The 20,202-nt window shown below is 44.0% G+C and overlaps 1 protein-coding gene across 2 annotated transcripts in view; it reads right to left on the reverse strand.

Moving 5' to 3' along the window:
- LOC128689528 (receptor-type tyrosine-protein phosphatase T-like) overlaps nt 1-20,202 on the reverse strand; it is a 208,285-nt gene that overhangs the window by 169,722 nt on the left and 18,361 nt on the right. The window contains exons 6-9 of one of the 2 annotated variants that reach the window (XM_070086130.1): nt 16,614-16,753; nt 11,177-11,241; nt 5,695-5,847; nt 1,565-1,687 (exon numbers count right to left, since the gene is read on the reverse strand). In XM_070086130.1, coding sequence (XP_069942231.1) covers nt 1,565-1,687; nt 5,695-5,847; nt 11,177-11,241; nt 16,614-16,753 — 481 coding nt within the window. Of the gene's footprint in view, nt 1-1,564; nt 1,688-5,694; nt 5,848-10,651; nt 10,666-11,176; nt 11,242-16,613; nt 16,754-20,202 lie in introns of those variants that run through there. The other variant, XM_070086131.1, reaches the window with a different exon arrangement.

Genomic DNA, 20,202 nt, shown 5'->3' on the forward strand with positions numbered 1-20,202 from the left:
CTTTATTTACAGCTAGCAAAGTCAGGGTATTTCTCCAGAATGGTCTGTAATATACCACTGTGGATAAAATACTTAGCCATTTCTTGAACACTTCTGAGTGAGTTGTTTCTAAATTCATTAATTTTATCGCACTCCAGTACATAATGACGCAGGGTGTGACAATAATCCATCTGGCAAAGTTTACATTTCGTTTGGTCTACATCTGGTGGTGGTGATTTAACCTGCCAAAGATACTTGTAACCCAGCCGGAGCCGGGCGGTAGTGACATCCAAGAGTCTGCTTATTTTGTTGGATGCACCATAGACATGTGGCTCCTCCTGCATGATAGAATGATGATAGATAGACTCACTGGTGTCAATCTCCCTGAGCCTTAAGTCCATAAAATTCAGCTGAAGTTCTTTTCGTGGTAGGTGGCCGAGCGTATGTAGACAACCTGTATTGTCTGCACAGACAGCCTATGCTGTCTGCCAGCTTAGTTCATATTTCGCGCCACTAAGGTGCTGCCCTCTGGGCCAGCCCAAAGTCTGTGGGATGCTGGTCCCACACTCACTCACTCTCTCAGCGGCCTAGCAGCAAGACAGAAGGCCTAGTAGCTCTCTCCTCTCGTGGGATGGCCCTACCCGGGCCACGGGCACAACACACAAACCTATGTACCCACCAAGACTTTGCAAATTAGAGGTGATGAGTGTAATATTAGAGGTGATGAATGTAAGATTAGAGGTGATGGGTGTAACATTAGAGGTGATGAGTGTGAGATGAGGTGTGATGAGTGTAAGATTAGAGGTGATGAGTGTAATATTAGAGGTGATGAGTGTAATATTAGAGGTGATGAGTGTAAGATGAGGTGTGATGAGTGTAAGATTAGAGGTGATGAGTGTAATATTAGAGGTGATGAGTGTAAGATGAGAGGTGATGAGTGTAAGATTAGAGGTGATGAGTGTAAGATGAGAGGTGATGAGTGTAAGATTAGAGGTGATGAGTGTAAGATGAGAGGTGATGAGTGTAAGATTAGAGGTGATGAGTGTAAGATGAGAGGTGATGAGTGTAAGATTAGAGGTGATGAGTGTAAGATGAGAGGTGATGAGTGTAAGATTAGAGGTGATGAGTGTAAGATGAGAGGTGATGAGTGTAAGATTAGAGGTGATGAGTGTAAGATGAGAGGTGATGAGTGTAAGATTAGAGGTGATGAGTGTAAGATGAGAGGTGATGAATGTAAGATTAGAGGTGATGAATGTAATATTAGAGGTGATGAGTGTAAAATTAGAGGTGATGAGTATAAGATTAGAGGTGATGAGTAATATTAGAGGTGATGAGTGTAAGATTAGAGGTGATGAGTGTAAGATTAATGATGAAGTCATTAAGTGCCTCACTTACTTCTAAGTTATGATGAAGTCATTAAGTGCTACACTTACTTCTAAGTTATGATGAAGTCATTAAGTGCCTCACTTACTTCTAAGTTATGATGAAGTCATTAAGTGCCTCACTTACTTCTAAGTTATGATGAAGTCATTAAGTGCCTCACTTACTTCTAAGTTATGATGAAGTCATTAAGTGCCACACTTACTTTTAGGGAAGGAGATAACAGCCAAGACATCTGTAGCTGAACTTCGACCCAGACAACGGAAGGCATGTTGGTTTGCACCAGAGGTCGTCAAAACTATTTTTCTTTTAGCTACGGTCCGCATTGCTGCAACGAAACACATATTTATGTCTAAAAAAAACTATAACCACTTTTTTTCAACAAGTCGGCCGTCTCCCACCGAGGCAGGGTGACCCAAAAAGAAAGAAAATCCCCCAAAAGAAAATACTTTCATCATCATTCAACACTTTCACCACACTCACACATAATCACTGTTTTTGCAGAGGTGCTCAGAATACAACAGTTTAGAAGTATATACGTATAAAGATACACAACATATCCCTCCAAACTGCCAATATCCCAAACCCCTCCTTTAAAGTGCAGGCATTGTACTTCCCATTTCCAGGACTCAAGTCCGACTATATAAAAATAACCTCTTTCCCTGAATCCCTTCACTAAATATTACCCTGCTCACACTCCAACAGCTCGTCAGGTCCCAAATACCATTCGTCTCCATTCACTCCTATCTGACACGCTCATGCACGCTTGCTGGAAGTCCAAGCCCCTCGCCCACAAAACCTCCTTTACCCCCCTGCCTCCAAGCTTTTCAAGGACGACCCCTACCCTGCCTTCCTTCCCCTACATATTTATACGCTCTCCATGTCATTCTACTTTGATCCATTCTCTCTAAATGACCAAACCACCTCAACAACCCCTCTTCAGCCCTCTGACTAATACTTTTATTAACTCCACACCTCCTAATTTCCACCTTCCGAATTTTCTGCATAATATTTACACCACACATTGCCCTTATAACCATTTATATTAGTAAACATTTAGTCACAATATTAGATTGTAAACTAAATGTTGATTCACGTAGCTGTGTGTACTCCTTTTAGATAACAAAAGAGGCACAATACCGTGACTGGAACGATACACAAATAACCCGCAGATAGAAGAGAGGAGCTTACCATGACGTAAGCTCCTCTCTCCTATGTGCGGTTTTTTGTGTACTTATTTTATTTATTTGTATTATTATTTTTATTATTATTATTTTTATTATTATTATTATTATTATTATTATTATTATTATTATTAGAATTAAAACTAAGCGCTTAACCCATTATTTATTTGTAGCTACAGGAACATAAACTTCTATCCTGCCTTTATTACTTATAATACATTGCGTATGAAACACTCCTCTTACAAAAGAGTTCGTGATTCGATCCCCGGCAAGGGTGGAAACATTGGATGCGTGTCCTAACACCTGCTGTCCTGTTTACCTAGCAAGGAAGTAGGTGCCTGTGTGTTAGTCGACTGGTGTGGGTCGCATCCTGGGTGACAAGATTGAAGACCACAATGGAAATAAGACAGACAGTCCCTCGATGACGCACTGACTTTCTCGAGTTATCCTAGGAGGCTAACCCTCCGGGGTTAAAAATCCCAACAAAATCTTATTTTACGTATCTTTGCCTAAATAAACTTAATTGTTTACTACCTTCTCGTGTAAATAATTCTATTATTGTATCACTATTTGCCAAGAACTTTCTAGTATACTTTTTGGCACCTTTTTCTTCTGTTGTCTAACTGTTAATGGTGTTAGATAACCTTGCTTATCACTTGTTTCATATCCTCTCAGAACTATACCCTGTACTGTGGAAATAAATGGTATAAAATACCGACACAATGGCAATATAAACTCAAATGCAGTATGATGTGATCCTTTATTGACTACGTTTCGCCCACACAGTGGGCTTTTTCAAGTCACAAACAGAACTGGGCTTTTGTGACTTGAAAAAGCCCACTGTGTGGGCGAAACGTAGTCAATAAAGGATCACATTATACTGCATTTGTGTTTATATATACCCTGTACTGTATGTGGTTATTATGTATCCTCTCATACCTATGTACTATATGTGTTTATGTATCATCTTGTAACTATATATTGTATGTGGTTATTATGTATCCTCTCATACCTATGTACTATATGTGTTTATGTATCATCTTGTAACTATATATTGTATGTGGTTATTATGTATCCTCTCATACCTATGTACCATATGTGTTTATGTATCATCTTGTAACTATATATTGTATGTGGTTATTATGTATCCTCTCATACCTATGTACCATATGTGTTTATGTATCATCTTGTAACTATATATTGTATGTGGTTATTATGTATCCTCTCATACCTATGTACCATATGTGTTTATGTATCATTTTGTAACTATATATTGTATATGGTTATTATGTATCCTCTCATACCTATGTACCATATGTGTTTATGTATCATTTTGTAACTATATATTGTATATGGTTATTATGTATCCTCTTATAATGTTTATTGGAGATGGGACGATACTAAAATTTTTACCCGTACCAATACTCGATTTAATGTCGATACCGTTGCTTTTCATTTGGTCGCTACTGATACTACCTGGAGAGGGTTTCGGGGGTCAACGCCCCCGCGGCTTGGTCTGAGACCAGGCCTCGAGGTGGATCAGGGTATGATCAACCAGGCTGTTACTGCTGGTCGCACGCAAACTGACGTACGAACCACAGCCCAGATGGTCAAGTACTGACTTTAGGTGCCTGTGCAGCGCCTTCATGAAGACAGCCAGGGGTCTATTGGTAATCTCCCTTATGTATGCTGCAAGGCAGTTGAACAGTCTTGGGCCCCGGACACTTATTGTGTTGTCTCTCAGTGTACTCGTGACGTCCCTGCTTTTCATTGGGGAAATGTTGCACCTCCTACCGAGTCTTTTGCTTTCATAGGGAGTGATTTTCGTGTGCAAGTTTGGTACTAATATCTCTAGGATTTTCCAAGTGTATATTATTATGTATCTCTCTCGCCTGCCCTACAGGAAATACAGATCAAGGGCCTTCAACAATCCCCAGTAATTTAGGTGCCTTATCGTACTTATGTGTACCGTGAAAGTTCTTTGTACACTCTCCAGGTCAGCAATGTCGCCTGCCTTGAAGAGGGCAGTTAGTGTACAGCAGTATTCCAGCCTAGAGAGAACAAGCGATTTGAAGAGAATCGTCATGGGCTTGGCGTCCCTAGTTTTGAAGGTTCTCATTATCCATCCTATCATTTTCCTAGCAGATAAGGTAGATACATTTTTGTGGTCTTTGAAGGCGAGATCCTCTGACATTATCACTCCCAGGTCCTTCACATTACTTTTTAGCTGTATTGCATGGTTAGAATTTGTCGTATACCCAGATACAGCTTTAATTTCCTCAAGTTTTCCATATCTAAGTACATAGTTGAAATTTCTCTTCACACTGCTCTGAGTGGCCCATTTGAAGATTTGGTTCATATCCGCTTGGAGTCTTGCGGTATCTTCGATGGAGGTCACTGCCAAGACAATCCGGGTATCAATACCATCAAAATTAGACGATACCAACCGATATTCAATTTCAGACCAATAACAATGCTTTGGCACATTCCCGATATACAGTGTAATTTTTTTTTTTCAACAAGTCGGCCGTCTCCCACCGAGGCAGGGTGACCCAAAAAGAAAGAAAATCCCCAAAAAGAAAATACTTTCGTCATCATTCAACATTTTCACCTCACTCACACATAATCACTATTTTTGCAGAGGTAAGTAGTTAAGGGGCCCAAGACTGTTCAACTGCCTCTCAGCATACATAAGAGGGATTACCAATAGACCCCTCGCTGTCTTCAAGAAGGCACTGGATAGGCACCTAAAGTCAGCATCTGGCCAGCCGGGCTGTGGTTCGTACGTCGGGTTGCGTGCGGCCAACAGTAACAGCCTGGTTGATCAGATCCTGATCCACAATGAGGCCTGGTCACAGGCCGGGCCGCTGGGGCGTTGACCCCCGAAATCCTGTCTATATATATTCCAGGTATGTGTACCTGTGCCTAAATAATCTTACACATTTCAATAGACTGATAGACGGAGGTACAATAATACTTGAGTTTAAAGATAAAACCAGTCAATGAAAGCAAGTTATCATATACTACAATGTATATGTATATAAATAAGTCACAACATACAAGTTAAGTCATTTTATTGAAATAAAATGCCATGACTTCCACGTCGACTTATTTACACACATACAAACACTAAATTCCACCAATAAATTACCTCCTTTTCCTCGTTCTTTGTCTGGAAAGATACCATACGACCACGATCTTATATCATCCTTGGTGAAGTTTGCAGCCTGGTCCTGGGCGAGGCAGGTCAGGGATAATAATGAGAATTGTGAGTCGTGTACCATCACTACATCAGCACGCAAATCTGCAAAACACAGTCTCACTAACTGTCCATCACTGTCAACCTTGCCAACAATGTACAGAAATGTTACACAAGTTCTTTCAACTTCATAATATTAAACAACTGTGTCACACTGTGTAACAGAGAAGAAGAGTGAGTTGGTAACACTACCACAACGTGTAACGAAGAGTGACAGCCAGGAACACACGTACTTACCATCCTATGTGACAGCCAGGAACAGACGTACTTACCATCCTGAGTGACAGCCAGGAACATACGTACTTACCATCCTGTGTGACAGCCAGGAACAGACGTACTTACCATCCTGAGTGACAGCCAGGAACAGACGTACTTACCATCCTATGTGACAGCCAGGAACAGACGTACTTACCATCCTATGTGACAGCCAGGAACAGATGTACTTACCATCCTGAGTGACAGCCAGGAACAGACGTACTTACCATCCTATGTGACAGCAAGGAACAGACGTACTTACCATCCTATGTGACAGCCAGGAACAGACGTACTTACCATCCTATATGACAGCCAGGAACAGATGTACTTACCATCCTGAGTGACAGCCAGGAACAGACGTACTTACCATCCTATGTGACAGCCAGGAACAGACGCACTTGCCATCCTGAGTGACAGCCAGGAACAGACGTACTTACCATCCTATGTGACAGCCAGGAACAGACGTACTTACCATCCTGAGTGACAGCCAGGAACAGACGTACTTACCATCCTATGTGACAGCCAGGAACAGACGTACTTACCATCCTGAGTGACAGCCAGGAACAGACGTACTTACCATCCTATGTGACAGCCAGGAACAGACGTACTTACCATCCTATGTGACAGCCAGGAACAGACGTACTTACTATCCTATGTGACAGCCAGGAACAGACGTACTTACCATCCTATGTGACAGCCAGGAACAGACGTACTTACCATCCTATGTGACAGCCAGGAACAGACGTACTTACCATCCTATGTGACAGCCAGGAACAGACGTACTTACCATCCTGAGTGACAGCCAGGAACAGATGTACTTACCATCCTGAGTGACAGCCAGGAACAGACGTACTTACTATCGTATGTGACAGCCAGGAACAGACGTACTTACCATCCTCAGTGACAGCCAGGAACAGACGTACTTACCATCCTGAGTGACAGCCAGGAACAGACGTACTTACCATCCTATGTGACAGCCAGGAACAGACGTACTTACCATCCTGAGTGACATCCAGGAACAGACGTACTTACCATCCTGAGTGACAGCCAGGAACAGACGTACTTACCATCCTGAGTGACAGCCAGGAACAGACGTACTTACCATCCTGAGTGACAGCCAGGAACATACGTACTTACCAACCTGAGTGACAGCCAGGAACAGACGTACTTACCATCCTGAGTGACAGCCAGGAACAGACGTACTTACCATCCTGAGAGACAGCCAGGAACAGACGTACTTACCATCCTGAGTGACAGCCAGGAACAGACGTACTTACCAACCTGAGTGACAGCCAGGAACAGACGTACTTACCATCCTGAGTGACAGCCAGGAACAGACGTACTTACCATCCTGAGTGACAGCCAGGAACAGACGTACTTACCATCCTGAGTGACAGCCAGGAACATACGTACTTACCAACCTGAGTGACAGCCAGGAACAGACGTACTTACCATCCTGAGTGACAGCCAGGAACAGACGTACTTACCATCCTGAGAGACAGCCAGGAACAGACGTACTTACCATCCTGAGTGACAGCCAGGAACAGACGTACTTACCATCCTGAGTGACAGCCAGGAACAGACGTACTTACCATCCTGAATGACAGCCAGGAACATACGTACTTACCATCCTATGTGACAGCCAGGAACAGACGAACTTGCCATCCTGAGTGACACCCAGGAACAGACGTACTTACCATCCTGAGAGACAGCCAGGAACAGACGTACTTACCATCCTGAGTGACAGCCAGGAACAGACGTACTTGCCATCCTGAGTGACAGCCAGGAACATACGTACTTGCCATCCTATGTGACAGCCAGGAACAGACGTACTTGCCATCCTGAGTGACAGCCAGGAACAAACGTACTTGCCATTCTGAGTGACAACCAGGAACAGACGTACTTGCCATCCTGAGTGACAGCCAGGAACAGACGTACTTGCCATCCTGAGTGACAGCCAGGAACAGACGTGCTTACCATCCTGAGTGACAGCCAGGAACATACGTACTTACCATCCTATGTGACAGCCAGGAACAGACGTACTTACTATCCTATGTGACAGCCAGGAACAGAAGTACTTACCATCCTGAGTGACAGCCAGGAACAGACGTACTTAGCATCCGGAGTGACAGCCAGGAACAGACGCACTTGCTATCCTATGTGACAGCCAGGAACAGACGTACTTACCATCCTGAGTGACAGCCAGGAACAGACATACTTACTATCCTATGTGACAGCCAGGAACAGACGTACTTACCATCCTGAGTGACAGCCAGGAACAGACGTACTTACCATCTTGAGTGACAGCCGGGAAAAGACGTACTTACCATCCTGAGTGACAGCCGGGAAGAGACGTAATTACCATCCTGAGTGACAGCCACGAACAGACGTACTTACAATCCTGAGAGACAGCTAGGAACAGACGTACTTACTATCCTATGTGACAGCCCGAAACAGACGTACTTACTATCCTATGTGACAGCCAGGAACAGACGTTCTTACTATCCTATGTGACAGCCAGGAACAGACGTACTTACTATCATATGTGGCAGATAGGAACAGACGTACTTACTATCCTATGTGACAGCCAGGAACAGACGTACTTACTATCCTATGTGACAGCCAGGAACAAACGTACTTACTATCCTATGTGACAGCCAGGAAGAGACATACTTACTATCCTATGTGACAGCCAGGAACAGACGTACTATAGTATGTGACAGCCAAGAACAGACGTACTTACCATGCTATGTGACAGCCAAGAACAGACGTACTTATAATCGTATGTGACAGCCAGGAACAGACGTACTTATTATCGTATGTGACAGCCTGGAACAGACGTTCTTACTATCCTATGTGACAGCAAGGAACAGACGTACTTACCATCCTATGTGACAGCCAGGAACAGACGTACTTACTATCCTATGTGTCAGCCAGGAACAGAGGTTCTTACTATCCTATGTGACAGCCAGGAACAGACGTTCTTACTATCCTATGTGACAGCCAGGAACAGACGTTCTTATTAACCTATATGACAGCCAGGAACAGACGTACTTACTATCCTATGTGACAGCCAGGAACAGGCGTACTTACTATCCTATGTGACAGCCAGGAACAGACGTACTTACTATCCTATGTGACAGCCAGGAACAGACGTACTTACTATCCTGTGACAACCAGGAACAGACGCACTTACTATCTTATGTGACAGCCAGGAACAGACGTACTTACTACCCTATGTGACAGCCAGGAACAGACGTACTTACTATCCTATGTGACAGCCAGGAACAGACGTATTACCATCCTGAGTGACAGCCAGGAACAGACGTACTTACTATCCTATGTGACAGCCAGGAACAGACGTACTTACTATCCTATGTGACAGCCAGGAACAGACGTTCTTACTATCCTATGTGACAACCAGGAACAGACGTACTTACTATCTTATGTGACAGCCAGGAACAGACGTACTTACTACCCTATGTGACAGCCAGGAACATACGTACTTACTATCCTATGTGGCAGCCAGGAACAGACGTATTACCATCCTATGTGACAGCCAGGAACAGACGTACTTACTGTCCTATGTGACAGCCAGGAACAGACGTACTTACTATCCTATGTAACAGCCAGGAACAGACGTACTTACTATCCTATGTGACAGCCAGGAACAGACGTACTTACTATCCTATGTGACAGCCAGGAACAGACGTACTTACTATCCTATGTGACAGCCAGGAACAAACGTACTTACTATCATATGTGACAGCCAGGAACAGACGTACTTACTATCCTATGTAATAGCCAGGAACAGACGTACTTACTATCCTGTGTGACAGCCAGGAACAGACGTACTTACCATCCTGAGAAACAGCCAAGAACAGACGTACTTACTATCCTATGTGACAGCCAGGAACAGAAGTACTTACCATCCTATGTTACAGCCAGCAAGAAACGTACTTACCATCCTGAGAGACAGCCAGGAACAGACGTACTTACCATCCTGAGCGACAGCCAGGAACAGACGTACTTACCATCCTGACTGACAGCCAGGAACAGACGTACTTACCACCCTGAATGACAGCCAGGAACAGACGTACTTACTTTCCTATGTGACACCCAGGAACAGAAGTACTTACCATCCTGAGTGACAGCCAGGAACAGACGTACTTACCAAACTGAGTGAAAGCCAGGAACAGACGTACTTACCATCCTGAGTGACAGCCAGGAACAGACGTGCTTACCACCCTGAATGACAGCCAGGAACAGACGTACTTACTTTCCTATGTGACAGCCAGGAACAGACGTACTTACCATCCTGAGTGACAGCCAGGAACAGACGTACTTACCATCCTGAGTGAAAGCCAGGAACAGACGTACTTACCATCCTGACTGACAGCCAGGAACAGACGTACTTACCACCGTGAATGACAGCCAGGAACAGACGTACTTACTTTCCTATGTGACAGCCAGGAACAGACGTACTTACCATCCTGAGTGACAGCCAGGAACAGACGTACTTACCATCCTGAGTGACAGCCAGGAAGAGAAATACTTACCATCCTGAGTGACAGCCAGGAACAGACATACTTACCGTCCTGAGTGACAGCCAGGAACAGACGTACTTACCATCCTGAGTGACACCCAGGAACAGACATACTTACCGTCCTGAGTGACAGCCAGGAACAGACGTACTTACCATCCTGAGTGACAGCCAGGAACATACGTACTTACCATCCTGAGTGACAGCCAGGAAGAGAAATACTTACCATCCTGAGTGACAGCCAGGAACAGACATACTTACCGTCCTGAGTGACAGCCAGGAACAGACATACTTACCATCCTGAGTGACAGCCAGGAACAGACATACTTACCGTCCTGAGTGACAGCCAGGAACAGACATACTTACCATCCTGAGTGACAGCCAGGAACAGACATACTTACCATCCTGAGTGACAGCCAGGAACAGACATACTTACCATCCTGAGTGACAGCCAGGAACAGACATACTTACCATCCTGAGTGACAGCCAGGAACAGACATACTTACCGTCCTGAGTGACAGCCAGGAACAGACATACTTACCATCATGAGTCACAGCCAGGAACAGACATACTTACCGTCCTGAGTGACAGCCCGGACTGTCTTAACAATTTTATACACAGTTTCCCCAGCTTGTACGTTCCTGTAACAAGAAAGAAGACTGGTTAAAAGGTGAAACAAAACAGTGTACAATCAGTCCCTGACTTAACTCCTGTTAGTGAGTGAACACTGCCATCACTAACTGAACACTGCCATCACTAACGGAACACTGCCATCACTAAATGAACACTGCCATCACTAACTGAACACTGCCATCACTAACTGAACACTGCCATCACTAACTGAACACTGCCATCACTAACTGAACACTGCCATCACTAACTGAACACTGCCATCACTAACTGAACACTGCCATCACTAACTGAACACTGCCATCACTAACTGAACACTGCCATCACTAACTGAACACTGCCATCCACTAACTGAACACTGCCATCACTAACTGAACACTGCCATCACTAACTGAACACTGCCATCACTAACTGAACACTGCCATCACTAACTGAACACTGCCATCCACTAACTGAACACTGCCATCCACTAACTGAACACTGCCATCCACTAACTGAACACTGCCATCCACTAACTGAACACTGCCATCACTAACTGAACACTGCCATCACTAACTGAACACTGCCATCACTAACTGAACACTGCCATCACTAACTGAACACTGCCATCACTAACTGAACACTGCCATCCACTAACTGAACACTGCCATCCACTAACTGAACACTGCCATCCACTACCTGAACACTGCCATCCACTAACTGAACACTGCCATCACTAACTGAACACTGCCATCACTAACTGAACACTGCCATCCACTAACTGAACACTGCCATCACTAACTGAACACTGCCATCCACTAACTGAACACTGCCATCACTAACTGAACACTGCCATCACTAACTGAACACTGCCATCCACTAACTGAACACTGCCATCACTAACTGAAGACTGCCATCACTAACTGAACACTGCCATCACTAACTGAACACTGCCATCACTAACTGAACACTGCCATCACTAACTGAACACTGCCATCCACTAACTGAACACTGCCATCCACTAACTGAACACTGCCATCCACTAACTGAACACTGCCATCCACTAACTGAACACTGCCATCACTAACTGAACACTGCCATCACTAACTGAACACTGCCATCACTAACTGAACACTGCCATCACTAACTGAACACTGCCATCCACTAACTGAACACTGCCATCACTAACTGAACACTGCCATCCACTAACTGAACACTGCCATCCACTAACTGAACACTGCCATCACTAACTGAACACTGCCATCACTAACTGAACACTGCCATCACTAACTGAACACTGCCATCCACTACCTGAACACTGCCATCCACTAACTGAACACTGTCATCACTAACTGAACACTGCCATCCACTACCTGAACACTGCCATCCACTAACTGAACACTGCCATCCACTAACTGAACACTGCCATCCACTAACTGAACACTGCCATCACTAACTGAACACTGCCATCACTAACTGAACACTGCCATCCACTACCTGAACACTGCCATCCACTAACTGAACACTGCCATCACTAACTGAACACTGCCATCCACTAACTGAACACTGCCATCACTAATTGAACACTGCCATCCACTAACTGAACACTGCCATCCACTACCTGAACACTGCCATCCACTAACTGAACACTGCCATCACTAACTGAACACTGCCATCCACTAACTGAACAGTGCCATCACTAACTGAACACTGCCATCCACTAACTGAACACTGCCATCACTAACTGAACACTGCCATCACTAACTGAACACTGCCATCACTAACTGAACACTGCCATCACTAACTGAACACTGCCATCACTAACTGAACACTGCCATCCACTAACTGAACACTGCCATCCACTAACTGAACACTGCCACACACTAACTGAACACTGCCATCACTAACTGAACACTGCCATCACTAACTGAACACTGCCATCCACTAACTGAACACTGCCATCACTAACTGAACACTGCCGTCCACTAACTGAACACTGCCATCACTAACTGAACACTGCCATCCACTAACTGAACACTGCCATCACTAACTGAACACTGCCATCCACTAACTGAACACTGCCATCACTAACTGAACACTGCCATCCACTAACTGAACACTGCCATCACTAACTGAACACTGCCATCCACTAACTGAACACTGCCATCACTAACTGAACACTGCCATCCACTACCTGAACACTGCCATCCACTAACTGAACACTGCATCCACTAACTGAACACTGCCATCCACTAACTGAACACTGCCATCACTAACTGAACACTGCCATCCACTAACTGAACACTGCCATCACTAACTGAACACTGCCATCCACTACCTGAACACTGCCATCCACTAACTGAACACTGCATCCACTAACTGAACACTGCCATCACTAACTGAACACTGCGATCACTAACTGAACACTGCCATCCACTAACTGAACACTGCCATCCACTAACTGAACACTGCCATCCACTAACTGAACACTGCCATCCACTAACTGAACACTGCCATCCACTAACTGAACACTGCCATCCACTAACTGAACACTGCCCTCCACTACCTGAACACTGCCATCCACTAACTGAACACTGCCATCCACTAACTGAACACTGCCATCCACTACCTGAACACTGCCATCCACTACCTGAACACTGCCATCCACTAACTGAACACTGCTATCCACTACCTGAACACTGCCATCCACTAACTGAACACTGCCATCACTAACTGAACACTGCCATCCACTAACTGAACACTGCCATCCACTAACTGAACACTGCCATCACTAACTGAACACTGCCATCCACTAACTGAACACTGCCATCCACTAACTGAACACTGCCATCCACTAACTGAACACTGCTATCCACTAACTGAACACTGCCATCACTAACTGAACACTGCCATCCACTAACTGAACACTGCCATTCACTAACTGAACACTGCCATCCACTAACTGAACACTGCCATCCACTAACTGAACACTGCCATCACTAACTGAACATTGCCATCCACTAACTGAACACTGCCATCCACTAACTGAACACTGCCATCACTAACTGAACACTGCCATCCACTAACTGAACACTGCCGCCCACTAACTGAACACTGCCATCCACTAACTGAACACTGCCATCACTAACTGAACACTGCCATCCACTACCTGAACACTGCCATCCACTAACTGAACACTGCCATCCACTACCTGAACACTGCCATCCACTAACTGAACACTGCCATCCACTAAATGAACACTGCCTTCCACTAACTGAACACTGCCATCACTAACTGAACACTGCCATCCACTAACTGAGCACTGCCATCCATTACCTGAACACTGTCATCCACTACCTGAACACTGTCATCCACTAACTGAACACTGTCATCCACTAACTGAACACTTCCATCCACTAACTGAACACTGCCATCCACTAACTGAACACTGCCATCCACTAACTGAACACTGCCATCCACTACCTGAACACTGCCATCCACTAACTGAACACTGCCATCCACTACCTGAACACTGCCATCCACTAACTGAACACTGCCATCCACTACCTGAACACTGCCATCCACTAACTGAACACTGCCATCCACTACCTGAACACTGCCATCCACTAACTGAACACTGCCATCCACTACCTGAACACTGCCATCCACTAATTGACCACTGCCATCCACTAACTGAACACTGCCATCCACTACCTGAACACTGCCATCCACTACCTGAACACTGCCATCCACTACCTGAACACTGCCATCCACTAACTGAACACTGCCATCCACTACCTGAACACTGCCATCCACTACCTGAACACTGCCATCAACTACCTGAACACTGCCATCCACTACCTGAGCACTGCCATCCACTACCTAAACACTGCCATCCACTACCTGAACACTGCCATCCACTAACTGAACACTGCCATCCACTACCTGAACACTGCCATCCACTAACTGAACACTGCCATCCACTACCTGAACACTGCCATCCACTAACTGAACACTACCATCCATTACCTGAACACTGCCTTCCACTACCTGAACACTGCCATCCACTAACTGAACACTGCCATCCACTACCTGAACACTGCCATCCACTAACTGAACACTGTCATCCACTACCTGAACACTGCCATCCACTACCTGAACACTGCCATCCACTACCTGAACACTGCCATCCACTAACTGAACACTGTCATCCACTACCTGAACACTGCCATCCACTACCTGAACACTGCCATCCACTACCTGAACACTGCCATCCACTACCTGAACACTGCCATCCACTAACTGAACACTGCCATCCACTACCTGAACACAGCCATCCACTAACTGAACACTGCCATCCACTAACTGAACACTGTCATCCACTACCTGAACACTGCCATCCACTACCTGAACACTGCCATCCACTACCTGAACACTGCCATCCACTACCTGAACACTGCCATCCACTACCTGAACACTGGCATCCACTAACTGAACACTGCCATCCACTACCTGAACACTGCCATCCACTACCTGAACACTGCCATCCACTACCTGAACACTGCCATCCACTAACTGAACACTGTCATCCACTACCTGAACACTGCCATCCCCTAACTGAACACTGCCATCCACTACCTGAACACTGCCATCCACTAACTGAACACTGTCATCCACTACCTGAACACTGCCATCCACTAACTGAACACTGTCATCCACTACCTGAACACTGCCATCCACTAACTGAGCACTTTTCCTCTGACCTAAGATAATCCTTCACCAATCTTTTTTTTTTTTGCTAGTAAATTGTTCCTTCCTGGCTAAGGACTGTCTCACTTTCTATTCTCAGGAGGGCGAAGGATACTGTCTTATTGTTTGTATCTAGCCATGTACTGTCCTTCTACCTATCCCTTCCCATATGAAAACTCGCTTATTTAATCCATCCTCACTAAAGACTATCCTGTCTTTACCTGTCACTTTCTAGTCAGACAATGTAATTAATTGTTCCTCTCTGCCTGGCAAATATTCTCTCAACCTACCACCTACTCTCATCAGTGTCCCGTGGCCTGGTAGGCAACGCTCTCACCTCACACACTGAGGGTCCGTGGTTCAGTACCCGGCCGGTGGAAACACTGGGAAAGTTACCTTACACCTGCTGTTCCCGTTCACCTAGCAAGCAAGCAGGTACATGGGTGTTAGTCGATTAGTGTGGGTCACATCCTACAGCGACAAGACTGAAGGACCCAATGGAAAATAAGGCAAACAGTCCCACAATGATGCGCTAAATTTCTTAGGTTATCTCCGGGGTTAAATATCCGAGCAGAATCTTATCTTACCTGACATCTCATCACAGTCAGTCTTCTACTTTCCTCTACTAAATTACACGGGAACATCTGTAACTTACTTGTTCGTTGAAGAAATCCTGTTTAAGACGGAGCCGATAACATTACTTGTTCGTTGTTGTTGTTGTTTGGTAATCTGGAAGGTTCCTCCAGTGACAGGGACAGCACCCATATGAAGCGCTGACAGGCATATCTCAGAACTCTAGAAGTAGACAGACAGGTGATACAAACTGTTGAAGATGCTAGTCCTACCCGTAGCCCAGCCCATTCAGTAACATAATAATAAAAATATGGAACCCATGAAAGAAGTTTTGTGAATAACATAATAATAAAAATACGGAACCCATTATTTTTATGTGATTAGCTATAAAAAATATTTTTCTACCCTACTATTTGCAAACATTACCATTAATGTCAACAAACTATCCACACTCTAAGAAAAACAACCAAATTTTGGACAACACTATAATTACATCTTGTTACACTAATTACAATAAATTTAAAAAATAAATAAAAATTCTTGATTAACCGGGCATCAAAATTTTTGGATTTTGCTGTCACATACATTTAATAGTTAGACAAATTAAATGTTTCACTACAATGCTTCATTCAAAAATGTCAGTATGTCTAGTTTTAACACCTGTGTTTTAAGATATTTTATTTGTTAAATAACCTTAGTGATATCACAAATCCCTGTTTAACACCTACTTTAATAATAATAATAATAATAATAATAATAATAATAATAATCTTTATTTCTATTTTACTGGAAAATAATCCCCTTGTCAGAGGCCTAAGACAGTTCAATTGCCTCTCAGCATACATAAGAGGGATAACCAATAGACCCATGGCTGTCTTCAAGAGGGAGCTGGACAGACACTAATGTCAGTACCTGACCAGCCGGGCTGTGTTTTGTACTTTGGTTTATATGTGGCCAGCAGTAATAGTCGGGTTGACCAGGCCCTGATCCACCGTGAGGCCTGGATTCCCAGGAATAAAAAGCATAGATGAGTTAGGGATAGATCAGAGAGCAGTATAATGCAAGTGATGTTGTTTGAGGTACATAATAACGTACCTTTGAGAGGATGTCAGATTAGTTTAGTACTGTTTTTGCTGTGCTGAATGTGGGTGTTGAATTTCATGAAGAATCTAGTCGACTAAGAATTTTCCTTCATATTGTCTTACAATGGGAGAACCATTAATTATAATATTTAGTTGGACCTCAGCAGCTCTGTTTCCAAACATCATGTAGAAAGTGTGGTCAATGTTAAGAGAGAGTTTATTAGTTGTCATCCTAGTCTATGAGCTTATAATTAACAGTGTTATTGAGGAAATTCGGATTTGAGTGGGAGATGACAAAAGTTGTGTCGGCAGCAAACACAACAGGTTTAAATTAGTAAGATGCATTTGGAAAATCATTGCTGTATATGAGGAAAAGCAGAGGGCCAAGAATACCGCCTTGGGGCACCTCTATCTCGATAGGTCGCATTGGTTGATGTCTGTTGTCAAGGTAGGACTTTATGCAATTACATGACCTCTGATACCATAATATTTAAGTTTATGGTGCAGGATGTGATAATCTAGTGTATCAAAAGCTTTCATAAGGTCTATAAAGAGGCCTTGTGGATATTCATTGTTCTCATGCCATGTGTAAACGAAGAATAAAAAAAGCACAATAGCGTGACTGGAATAATATACAAATAACCCGCACATAAGAAACTGAAAATTATGACGTTTCGGTCAGACTTGGACCATTAATTAGTCTAGTATTTTATAATTACATAGTTTGTGCTTTCATCTGGTGTGTAAACTTGCAAGACTGAGTATACTGAGTGATGTTAGTAAACTGGCACGACTGAGTATACTGAGTGATGTTAGTAAACTGGCACGACTGAGTATACTGAGTGATGTTAGTAAACTGGCTGGACTGAGTATACTGAGTGATGTTAGTAAACTGGCTGGACTGAGTATACTGAGTGATGATAGTAAACTGGCTGGACTGAGTATACTGAGTGATGTTAGTAAACTGGCTGGACCGAGTATACTGAGTGATGTTAGTAAACTGGCTGAGTATACCTGAGTATACTGAGTGATGTTAGTAATACTGAGTGATGTTAGTAAACTGGCACGACTGAGTATACTGAGTGATGTTAGTAAACTGGCACGACTGAGTATACTGAGTGATGTTAGTAAACTGGCACGACTGAGTATACTGAGTGATGTTAGTAAACTGGCAGGACCGAGTATACTGAGTGATGTTAGTAAACTGGCAGGACCGAGTATACTGAGTGATGTTAGTAAACTGGCACGACTGAGTATACTGAGTGATGTTAGTAAACTGGCAGGACCGAGTATACTGAGTGATGTTAGTAAACTGGCACGACTGAGTATACTGAGTGATGTTAGTAAACTGGCAGGACCGAGTATACTGAGTGATGTTAGTAAACTGGCACGACTGAGTATACTGAGTGATGTTAGTAAACTGGCAGAACCGAGTATACTGAGTGATGATAGTAAACTGGCAGGACCGAGTATACTGAGTGATGTTAGTAAACTGGCAGGACCGAGTATACTGAGTGATGTTAGTAAACTGGCAGGACCGAGTATACTGAGTGATGTTAGTAAACTGGCAGGACCGAGTATACCGAGTGATGTTAGTAAACTGGCAGGACTGAGTATACTGAGTGATGTTAGTAAACTGGCAGGACTGAGTATACTGAGTGATGTTAGTAAACTGGCAGGACTGAGTATACTGAGTGATGTTAGTAAACTGGCTGGACTGAGTATACTGAGTGATGTTAGTAAACTGGCAGGACTGAGTATACTGAGTGATGATAGTAAACTGGCAGGACTGAGTATACTGAGTGATGTTAGTAAACTGGCAGGACCGAGTATACTGAGTGATGTTAGTAAACTGGCAGGACTGTATACTGAGTGATGTTAGTAAACTGGCAGGACTGAGTATACTGAGTGATGTTAGTAAACTGGCAGGACTGAGTATACTGAGTGATGTTAGTAAACTGGCAGGACTGAGTATACTGAGTGATGTTAGTAAACTGGCAGGACTGAGTATACTGAGTGATGTTAGTAAACTGGCAGGACTGAGTATACTGAGTGATGATAGTAAACTGGCTGGACTGAGTATACTGAGTGATGTTAGTAAACTGGCAGGACCGAGTATACTGAGTGATGTTAGTAAACTGGCAGGACTGTATACTGAGTGATGTTAGTAAACTGGCAGGACTGAGTATACTGAGTGATGTTAGTAAACTGGCAGGACTGAGTATACTGAGTGATGTTAGTAAACTGGCAGGACTGAGTATACTGAGTGATGTTAGTAAACTGGCAGGACTGAGTATACTGAGTGATGTTAGTAAACTGGCTGGACTGAGTATACTGAGTGATGTTAGTAAACTGGCTGGACTGAGTATACTGAGTGATGTTAGTAAACTGGCTGGACCGAGTATACTGAGTGATGTTAGTAAACTGGCTGGACTGAGTATACTGAGTGATGTTAGTAAACTGGCTGGACTGAGTATACTGAGTGATGTTAGTAAACTGGCTGGACTGAGTATACTGAGTGATGTTAGTAAACTGGCTGAGTATACTGAGTGATGTTAGTAAACTGGCAGGACTGAGTATACTGAGTGA

This window comes from Cherax quadricarinatus, chromosome 18, assembly GCF_038502225.1.
Source record: "Cherax quadricarinatus isolate ZL_2023a chromosome 18, ASM3850222v1, whole genome shotgun sequence".
Classification (NCBI taxonomy): Eukaryota; Metazoa; Arthropoda; class Malacostraca; order Decapoda; family Parastacidae; genus Cherax; species Cherax quadricarinatus.